We start from the raw sequence: 10,964 nt of genomic DNA, 5'->3' as shown, positions 1-10,964 counted from the left end.
GTCCTGGCTCTTTTTTTTTTATTGTTGGTTTTTTTTTTTTTTTTTAATTTGCTACAGGTCACATGTGCTCACTAGAGAGTGAAAGTGAGAAAGCAAGCCACCAGGTCTGGCACTTGAACCACAGTCAGCCATTTGGGAGACCAGCACCTTAACCACCACACCACCTGCTGGTCCCCCGGGCTGTTTTCCCCTGACCATACTTCTAAACTTATATAAACACAGGTTATGGCAGTTACCTTTTTTTTTTTTCACCCAAGAATTATTTTATTTAATTTTTTTACTTAATTTGATTTGACCAGAGAGGGATAGAGTGAGAGAGAGAGAAAAAGAAAGTGAGAAAGCAAGTGGTCAGGTCTGGGACTCAAACCACAGTCAGAGATGTGGGAGTCTAGGACCCTTAACTACCACGCCACCTGCCAGCCTCTAGAGTGATGTTTTCTATAGGCTGCATGTGCTTGCTGGAGAGAGAGAGAGGGAGTGAGCAAGAAGTCAACCCCTGGGGTGGGGGAGATGGCCATGCCACAATCCCTTCTCCATTCTTCTGGGATTTGGGGCATGCACACATGCCTAGCATGAGTATCAAGCCTCCACGTCTGGGACTCAAACTGTGGTCAGCTGTGTAGGATATAACCATGTCCAGTGACACAGCCATTACACCATATGCTGGTCCCATGTAGTTCTATTAAATATTCTCAAGACATCATTTAATTTAGTTGGTTCTCCCTCATGTCCGTTTTATTTACTATTGGATACCAAGCATCTAGCATAGTGTCTGTATGTAGTAAGTAGCCACTAAACATTTGCTGAATTAATAATAAAAACACAGAAAATAGCGGAACAAAACACAGAAGTCTGTGGTCATAAAGATGAAGATGGCATGAATTAAATGTTTTGTGTTGGAGAGCAATCGTGGCAAGTGCTGATAGGTTATTGTCCTTGGCTTTGAGCTTTGAGGCTGTTTACCTGTTTGAACTGTGGTCAAAGCAGATCAGCTGCTACCATGACGTTTACGGTACATGGAAGAATCCATCACAGAAAAACACATGTACAGTTTTAAATGTGTTTGGGTGGAGTCTTTGATTACACTCCTGCCAAGTCTTTGTGTGCCCTGTGTTTTCACACGAAGTTGTACCCAGAGAAAATTTTCTTTCTCAGGCTGCCTGAAAATAGTTAATGATGTTACATAGCTGATTTTTTTTTCTCCCCTCTATATTTAATTCATTGTTTCTCTGGATGCAAGAGAATGTACATCTTGGGAGAATCACAAAAGACAAAAGCCATCTTAGGCTTCTTCTTTTACAGTTGGATGTTTGAGAGATCAGTAGACTTTCAGATAGACACCTGTTTTATCTGTAATGTATTGTACTTTATTTATATTTATTTTTAAAGAGAGATTTTTGCTATAGGGCACGTGCACTTGCCAGAGACAGAGAGACGGAAAGTGAGAAATCCCCCCCCCACGAGGGTAATGGCCTGCCACAATCTCTTCTCCTTCATTCTCCTCTGGGGATTTTGGGCACAAATGCACATGTGCCCATTGTGAATTTTAAGCCACCAGGTCCAGGACTTGAACTTTGGTCAACTATGTAGGGGTCCAGCGATATAACTGCTTTGTCATCTGCTGGTCCCATAATGTTTTTTGTTTTTGTTTTTAAGAATTATTTTATTTAACATTCTTTATTTCTTCATTTTTTAATTCGACCAGAGAAGGACAGTGAGAAAGAGAGAGAGAGAGAAAGTGAGAAAGTAAGCCGGCAGGTCCGGGACTCAAACCACAGTCAGTCCTATGGGATTCCAGTGCTCTTAGCCACCACACCACCTGCTGGCCCCTCTGTAATGTATTTTAAATGTCAGATGTAGTAGAGTGTTGAACTCCTGTTTTTAAAATTACTAATTTTTTTTCTACATTTTTTTTTTTTTTTTTTTTTTTTTGGTGTTTGCCATAGGGCACATACATTTTCCAGCGACAGAGAGGGAAAATGAGAAATCATCCCCCAGGAAAGATGGCCATTCCACATTCCCTTCTCCTCCATCCTCCTCCTTGGATTTTGGGCACATACACATGTACCCAGTGTGATTTTCAAGCCACTGTGTCTGGGATTTACACCGTGTTTGGCCATGTGGGAGTCCAGCACCTTCACTACCACGCCAGCTGATGGCCCCTTTATGTCATGTCTTTTTTTTTTTAGAATTATTTGTTTAACTTTATTTATTATTATTATTTTAATTTGACCAGAGAGAAACAGAGAAAGAGAATGAGAAAGCAAGCCACCAGATCCAGGACTTGAACTGTTGTCAGCCATGTGAGAGTCCAATTGCCTTAACCACCATACCACCTGGTGGCCCCATATGTCATGTCTTTTAAACACTCATTTTACTAGGCAACAGGTTAAAACTGTGACTGAGATGTAGTTTTGTTTGCTTGTTTTTTTGTTTTTGTTTTTGTTTTTTTTTTTTGAGAGGTTTTTGCTATAGGGCACATGCGCTCTCCAGAGAGACAGAAAGGGAGAAATCACCCCCCAGGGGGATGGCCATGCCACAATCCCTTCTCCTCCATTCTCCTCTTGGGATCTTGGGCACGCACACACACGTACCCAGATTGACTTTAAGCCACCGGGACCAGGACTTGAACCACAGTCGGCTATGTGGGAGTCTAGTGACATAGCCATTACGCCAACTGCTAGTCCCTGCTTGTTTCAGTTTGTTAGGGAGTTTACACACTTGCTGGAGAAAGAGAGAGAAAAAGTGAGAAAGCACCTCCCAGAGAGGTATAGTTGACCCTGTGGGATCTGGCCACCTTAACCACCACACCACCTGGCTGTCCCATACCTTTGATATTAAGGGTAAAAAATGCTATTATGGTATAACTCTTCTCTCAAGACCAAACATACCTATTAACATTTCAGCATTATTATTATTTTCTTTTTAGCATTTTTTTAAGCATTATTTTTTTTAAATGTTACTATTTTCACATATGGTGATTTGAATTACTCGCCCACTAATAAATAATCTTTAGGAGAAGAGATTATGTATGGTGTGCCCATTCCCCCCTAGGGGGTGATTTCTCACTTTCTTCAGAAGGGAGACTCCATTTTAGTTATCAACTCCAGAGAAAGTAAATTACAGGGTCCAGCAGTGGCATGGTGGTTGAGAGTGCTGGACTCCCACATGGCCGACCACACTTCAAGTCCCAGACCTGGAGGCTAGCTTTCTCACTTTCCCTCTCTCTCTCATGGTCCCTCTCTGGTCAAAATAAAATAAATATATGAATAAGTAAGGTTAAATAAAAATAATTCTTTAAAAAGATAAAGTAAGTTATATATTAGTTATTAGAATATTTATCCCCAGTAGAGCTTTACTCATCAGTTCTAAGTCTCATATTTTTATCATATTTAAATTTACTTCTTTTCCTCCTCTCTGGCATTAATTTTGGGGTATATTTATGGTAACTTGCTTTACTTCCCAGACAGAATCACATTAAGGGCAATGAGCATCACAAAATAGGCCTCAAGTCTCTAACCCATTGGCCTAATTGGCTTTGTTTGGCAGTGTTTGAAAAAATTTGGACTTTAAAATTTCTTTATTTCATAAAGTTCTTTTTCTTTATTCATGACAGAGCACATGTGTATGCATGTGAGAGAGGGAGGGAGATGAGCGCCCTCCACAGGGTCTGGTCACACTACCATCTCCTAACCCCAGTCTTCCAGCCCATCGTTTCTTGGGGACTTGTGTATATGGCTGGTGTGTTTCCAGCTGACTGGGCTGGGACTGAACCAAGGACACCATATGGCATATGGTCTCTCTTGAGTAGCACATTATCACTTTGCCATGGGGTCAGCCCAGTTTTGAGTTTTGGTCTTTGTACACAGAACTTACTCTACAGTCTGACACTGGCCTCCTCACTCCCTCTATCAATATTTTGCTCTGTCCCAGGTCACAGGTTCCTGCCTGACTGCCTTAGGGAGTGGAGCTTGTTACGCACGTCTAGATGTTGTAAGGACCTACAAGGAAGCATTTACCACAAATCAGGAAAGATTCCAATTCAGAGGACAGTAGGAGTTATGAGGTGGCCTTAAGACTTTACTAAATTTACCAGAGTAGGAGGAAGCACTTCCATTTTACAATTCAGGTTATGTTCAGAATTTAAAGCACCTTTTCCATTTGTTACTCTTTTTAAACAGGGACAGGAGATCGTTGGATCACATATTGTTTAGTCATATTTCTTTCTTCTCTATTCTTCTCACCTTTTTACATTCATTAAAAAACAATTATGGCTAATTAACCACTTGAGAATTATTTGGCTGCTGTAGATTGAAAGTTCCCTGTTCTGAGGTCTGGTGTTCCGTTGCTTTTGTTCCCACAGGCATAGAATGTCAAGCTAACCAGGCATCGGCGACTTCTGAAGAGTGTACTGTGGCATGGGGAGTCTGTAACGTAAGGAAACATCTTTACCTGTCAGCATGGCTTGTAGACATATTACCAGTTTTCCTTCTTTGCTACTCTTGAAAATAATTAGGCAAAAAAATGACTAGCCTCCCTTTCTCCTAAAAGGTATACAGATAATAAGATTTTAAGTCATACTATCCACCTGTTACAGGATCAAGATGATTAGTTACTGCAAAGAGGCACTAGTTTTTCTTAGTTATAAAGTGGGCCCACTTTTGTTAGCAGTATTTTGAGGTTTCATCTTTGCCTTCAATACCTATGGCACAATCTTTGGACTATTCTTTTGGTCTCCTAAAAAGGTTTTTTTGTTTTTGTTTTTGTTTTTGTTTTTTTGCTATGGAGCATGTGCACTCGCCAGAAAAACAGAGAGAGACAGACAGAAAGTGAGAAGTCACCCCACAAGGGGGATGGCCACGCCGCAATCCCTTCTCCTCTCAGGATCTTGGGCACTCACACACATGCGCCCAGCCTGAGTTTTAAGCCACCACATCTGGAACTCAAACCGTAGTCGACTACATGGAAGTCCAGTGACATAGCCATTACGCCAACTACTGTTTGCTCCCTAAAAAGATTTTTTAAAAGGCCAGGTGTCTCAAGGAACTATGGTGAGTAAGTGGAGTGTTAAAGTGTTGATGTTTGTGTGTGTATGTTATTTTTGTTTTGTTTTTAGTTTTTTGCTATAGGCATGTGTGGCAGCTAGGGGAGGAGGGAGGGGAAAAGAGAGAGGAAGAGGAAGGGAAGGGAGGGTAGGAGGGAGGATGGGAGAGAGCAAGCAAGAAGTCACCCCCCAGAGGGGATGGGCCACATTGCTGTCCCTTCTCTGTTCTCCTTTCAAGATTTTGGACTTGCATGCACACAGGCCTGGTGTTTCCCTTAAATTGCTAGGTCCAGGACTTGAGTGGCACAGACAGCTATATGGGATCTAGCACCTTAACCATCAGGCCACCTGCTGACCCAATATGTATGTTATATTGCCACTGGGATATGATCAAACTGGAATCCCTTTTCCTTCATTTTCCCATCCCATCAGATTTGGGGTGTGTTCTCACATGTGTCTGGCATGTTTCTCAAGCCACTAGAGCTGAGACTCAACATGGTTGGCTATGTGTAATCTACCTTCCTCTGAGTAGTGCTTAATTACTCTGCTGTGGGGCTGGCCTTTTTTTTACTTTGCTGGAGGGCACATATGCTTACCCTAGAGATACAGAGAGATAGAGAAGGGAAGAAAGAAAGCATCCCCAGGAAGGATGGCCATGCTACAATCTCTTCTCTTCCATTTTTTCTTTTGGGATTTTGGGCACTCATGTCCAGCATGATATTAAGGCTGACAAATACAGGACTAGAACCATGCAGTTAGCCAGGTAGATCAACTGCCTTAACCACCATGCTGCCTTCTGGTCCCGTGTTTTTTTGTAAACTTGGCTCGTGCCAGAAATGTTTCTGCACTGTTGAACTGAATGTACAGCTTCCTATGGTGTGACAGCTGTGAAGGACAGCGAACATCCAATACGTTATTTCTAGCACGTGTTAAAAATTCATCCTGCGAGCCATGTAGTTCCAGTCACATAAGCTAAAATTGTCCTGTCCACGCCTCCTGTGCCAAAGGGGACAGAGGACCCACAGCTCAAGAATGACACAGGCAGGGAGGTTTTGGAATCAGACCACCATCTCCATTTCTGTTTCTTGCTTGCAAAGTGTCATCTGGCAAGGTATTTAACGCCTTTAAACTGGGTTCTGTCTTGCAAAACGGGGCTAATACTAGACCACATAGAATCATAATCAGGATTAAATGATTTAATGTTTAAAAGTGCTTAGAACAGCTTCTAGCACATACTGTGAAGGTTTGCTAAAAAGTCTAAATAGATAAAAATTTGGGGCAAGGGATTACTGAATCATTGGTAGCTCTTAGTACTTTTTTCCCCATCAGGTTGAGGCTTGCTTCCTCATTTGATGCCTTTTCTTTCACTGTAGGACCCTTTGGTCAGTTTCACAGTAGCTTATATTGGCCAGTGGACAGCTTTCATCATGTGTGAGGGGGTCTTAAAATAGCTCATGAGAACGTGTATTATGAAAAAACTATGTGCATTTCCAATTTTATTTTTGTACCAAAATAAAATCGTGTTCCTAGAATTAGTCCTGAGTTCTAGTTCTAGGTCTTCTACAAACCAGCTCCATGAATCAGTTGAGTCATTTAACATTCTGGGCTTCAATTTCCTGTCTGTAAAATGCAGATAGTAATATCTGTCATGCTTGCAGGCCAGGGTTGCTGTGAGCTCAGATGAGGCATTATATGTCAACATCTTTTCTGAACTGTAAAGTACTGTCACTTTATCTGCTGTAAATCGTACCTTTTTTAAAAAAGAATTATTTTATTTATTTAAATTTGACCAGGGAGGGACAGAGAGAGAGCCAAAAAGAGAGAGATATGGAAAGTGAGAAAGCAAGCTGGCAGGTCCAGGACTCGAACTGCTGCCAGCCATGTGGGAGTCCAGCACCCTTAACCAGCACGCCACCTGCCAGCCCCTGTAAATTGTACTTTAAGACTGCTAAATGTGGGAGCCAGCAGATGACGTGGTGGTTACATCACTGGGCTCCTACATGACTGATTGCTCAAGTCCTAGACTTGGCAGCTGGAAACTCACACTGGGTGCATGTGCGTTCATGCTCAAGATCCCAGGAGGAGGAGGGATTGCAGCGTGACCATCCCCCGGGAGTTGATTTCTCATTTTCCCCTCTCACTGACTCTCTCTCTCCAGCAGCACACTTGCCCTTTTTCTCTCAAAAGAAAAAGACTGCTAAATACGACCAGTAAGATATCTCAGATTTTTGGCGCCAGCAGGTGGCATAGTGGTTGAGATATTGGACTTCCACATGGCCAGCTGTGGTTTGAGTCCCTGACCCAGTGGCTTGGATCGTGTGCGTGTGTGCCCAAAATTCCAAGAGGAGAGTGGAGGAGAATGGATTGTGGTGTGGCTAAAACTTGAGGGGCAATTTCTTGCTTTCTGTCTCTCTGGCAAGTGCATGTGCCCTGTAACAAAAATGTCTCTCTTAAAGAAAGAAGATATCTCAGATTATTGACAGGAAGAAAGTCGGGATTAAAAATGTTCAGGGATCTTGCCCTGGGGTCTCCTTTACAGCATTTTTACCCCTCTAGCCCTTGCTGTCTTCTGTGGTGTTCAGGGTACACAGGGACCCTGGACTGCTACAAAGTACTTAGCAAATGAGGTGGAGAAGGGTATCTTAAATCCCTTAGGTGAGCCTGTCACAATGTTTAATAGTTGAGAAAAATGTCTCAGTTTTATGCCTTTTAGAAATTGTTTTTTTCTCTTTTATACAATGAGTTGTATGGCCATCCATAAGAAAGTGGCCTTCTCTGGAAGGATTTTTGTCCTATTGAGTATCTAGAATCTATTGGTTATAGATTCCACTTTATTTATTTATTTATTTTGGAGAGGCTTTTGTTTTTTGGCTTATAGGGCGTGTGCGCTCACCAGAAACACAGAGACAGAGAGACAGAAAGCAAGAAATTACCCCCCAGGGGGGTTGGCCACACCTCAATCCCTTCTCCTCCGTTCTCCTCTCGGGATCCTGGGCATGCACACACACGCACCCCGCATGAGTTTAAGCCACTGGGTCCAGGACTCAAACCGCAGTCGACTACATGGGAGTCCAGCAATATATCCATTATGCCAACTGCTGGTCCCCCCGTTTGAGAATTTTTAGAGTGCCTAATATTTAAAACACATAGTGTAGCAGTGTGGTAGTTAGGGCAGATGGGTCCCACATGGCCAACTGGGTAAAACAAAACAAAACAAAACAAAACAAAACAACTTTCTCTCCCTCTCTCTCTCTCTCTCTCTCTCTCTCAGTCTATCACTCTGTGGTCAAAATAAATAAACAAAGTTAAATTTTAAAAATTATTATTTAAAAACAATTTTAAAAAAGGGTTTGTCTTAGGGTGTGTGCACTTCCAAGAGAGACAGAGACAATGAGAGGGAAAGTGAGAAATCATCCTCCCCCCCTAATGGGGATATGGCAATGCCTCAGTCCTTTTTTTCTGCATTCTCCTGGGATCGTGGGCATGCACACACATTAATCCACTGTGATCTTGAAGCCACTGGTCCCAGGACTCAAACTATGGTTGGCCATGTGGGAGTCCAGTGATGTAAGCTCTGTGCTATCTGTTGGTCCTTTTTTTTTAAAAAAAAAAAAAAGAATTATTTTATTTATTTATTGGGAAAATGAAAGACAGCTAGCAAGCGAGCTGCCAGGTCCGGGACTTGAACCACACATTAATCCACTGTGATCTTGAAGCCACTGGTCCCAGGACTCAAACTATGGTTGGCCATGTGGGAGTCCAGTGATGTAAGCTCTGTGCTATCTGTTGGTCCTTTTTTTTTAAAAAAAAAAAAAAGAATTATTTTATTTATTTATTGGGAAAATGAAAGACAGCTAGCAAGCGAGCTGCCAGGTCCGGGACTTGAACCACAGTCAGCTGTTTTTTTTTTTTTTTTTAAAGACTAGGTCTCATCATGTCATGATTCTCTTGCCTCAGCCTCCCAGCTGTGACTACAGGCATGGGCCAGCACTCCTAGTCCTTCTCTAGACAGGATCTCCTCATAGAGGAATCTCCCAGGCCACCCTCTAGCTCACAATCCCACTGCCTCAGCCTGCTGAATGTGGCACTCAGAACCTGCAATCATGGGCGGATGGCACTGTGCCTGGCTCGGGTTTTTCATGGGCTTCCTGTGTGGGCTTACCTGTGGAGCACGCCATTGCCACTGGGCCTGTGGAGTCCACTTTTTTTTTTTTTTTTTTTTAAGGAATTATTTTATTTAACTTTACTTATTTATTTACTTATTAATTTAAATTTGACTAGAGGGGGTGGAGAGAGAGAGAGAGATAAAGCAAACCACCAGGTCTAGGATGTGAACCGCAATTGGCTATGTGGGAGAGTCTAGTGCCCTTAACCGCCATGCCACCTGCCAGCCCCAGATTCCACTTTTAATTACCAACTTATATCTTTGTCTTTGTCAAAAGACAGTTCACAAAATAGGAATCCATACTATAAGTTTTATTTTTTTAATTGCTAAAACACACATGCACCTGCCAGAAAGAAAAAGTGTCCCCTATGGGGTGTAGTCATGATATAATCCCTTTTCCTCTATTTCTCCATCCTGTCAAGATTTTGGGCACCCATGGACATGCACCTGGCACAGTTTTCAAATGGCCAGGGTTGGGATTCAAACCACAGTTGTCCAGGTGTGGTCCAGCATGGTATACACAGCCCCTAACCTCTGCCCTACAGGACTGGCCCCTATACTGTAATTCTTTTAAGTTCCATGTATGTTTTGGGAGACATACTGACCAAATGTCAAGGCTGTTACTAAACCAAGTCTACAAAAGCTTCTGTTATTTTGTTAGGGTGTCAGTGTTTCTCACCTGTGTTCCAACTCTGCCCACCAATCTCAGGTTAAACAAGGGTGAAACTTGCTGCTTCTGTTTTAATATTCTACTCCTTTGAGCAGGATGAGGCGAGTAGGTGTCCATTGCAGAAATACTATGATTAGCAGCTGCATGTCATTACCAGAACCAAAAAACTGCACCCCTCACCCCTCTGTCCCTTTCCCAAAATCTCAGCCAACCCCGAGCTCCATGCCAGTTGCCTGTGTTCTTGGGAAGCTCACCTTTTTACTTCCTGTCTTACTTATGAAACAAGCCCTTTTCTGCTCCTTCAGCTGCTTGTGTGCAGTTTGTCCCTCGAAATACTTACTTTTACTCCACTTTTTTTCTTTATCCTGTTTCTTTTCAAGACAAAGTACCTCACCCCTTAAAGTCTTATTAAGAACTGAGCTCTTACAGCTGGGTGTAATGGTATGTGCCTGTAATCCCAGCTACTGGAGAGGCCGAGACAGAAGAATTGTGACTTCAAGACCAGCTTGGACAACCTAGCAAGACTCTGTCTCTAAATTTAAAAAAATGGGACTAGCAGTTAGCGTAATGGCTATGTCACTGGACTCCCATGTAGCCGACCACAGTTTGAGTCCTGGAACCTGGTGGCTTAAACTCGCTGGGTGCGTGTGCGTGCGTGCCCAAGATCTCAAGAGGAGAATGGAGGAGAAGGGATTGCGGCGTGGCCATCCCCCCTGGAGAGTGATTTCTCGCTTTCTGTCTCTCTCTTTCTGGTGAGCACATGCTCCAAAAAAAAAAAAAAAAGAGAGGGTTTATGGAGTTTGTCTATCACAGCCTGGGATAACATAGACGTGGTTCAGAATTATTTCCAGGTGCTCACTGGAACAAGGACGATGCCACATATCTTTTTTAAAAAATTAAAAAATAAAAACAAAGAGAGGGGACCAGCAGGTGGTGGGGTGGTTAAGGCAGTACTCCCACATGGCCAACTATGGTTCGAACTCTGTGAGCAAATCTGGAAATAAAGTTCCTTTGGCAGAATCAGGCTGGGTGGCTGGATGTGAGGAGGTCAGAAAGTGTCTGTCTCAGCTCATGAGTGGCAGTGT

The 10,964-nt window shown here is 42.7% G+C and overlaps 1 protein-coding gene across 1 annotated transcript in view; it reads left to right on the top strand.

Moving 5' to 3' along the window:
- Positions 1-10,964, top strand: part of RBX1 (ring-box 1) — a gene marked incomplete at its 5' end in the record, with an annotated part of 44,214 nt that overhangs the window by 20,274 nt on the left and 12,976 nt on the right. Inside the window, 1 exon segment of the mRNA XM_014588693.2 lies at positions 4,364-4,434. Within this exon segment, the coding sequence (XP_014444179.2) occupies positions 4,364-4,434 (71 nt within the window).

Source organism: Tupaia chinensis, unplaced genomic scaffold (genome assembly GCF_000334495.1).
Source record: "Tupaia chinensis unplaced genomic scaffold, TupChi_1.0 Scaffold000294_5, whole genome shotgun sequence".
Classification (NCBI taxonomy): Eukaryota; Metazoa; Chordata; class Mammalia; order Scandentia; family Tupaiidae; genus Tupaia; species Tupaia belangeri.
The sequence above is the reverse complement of the archived record's forward strand: the minus strand, read 5'-3'. Positions and strand labels throughout refer to the sequence as shown.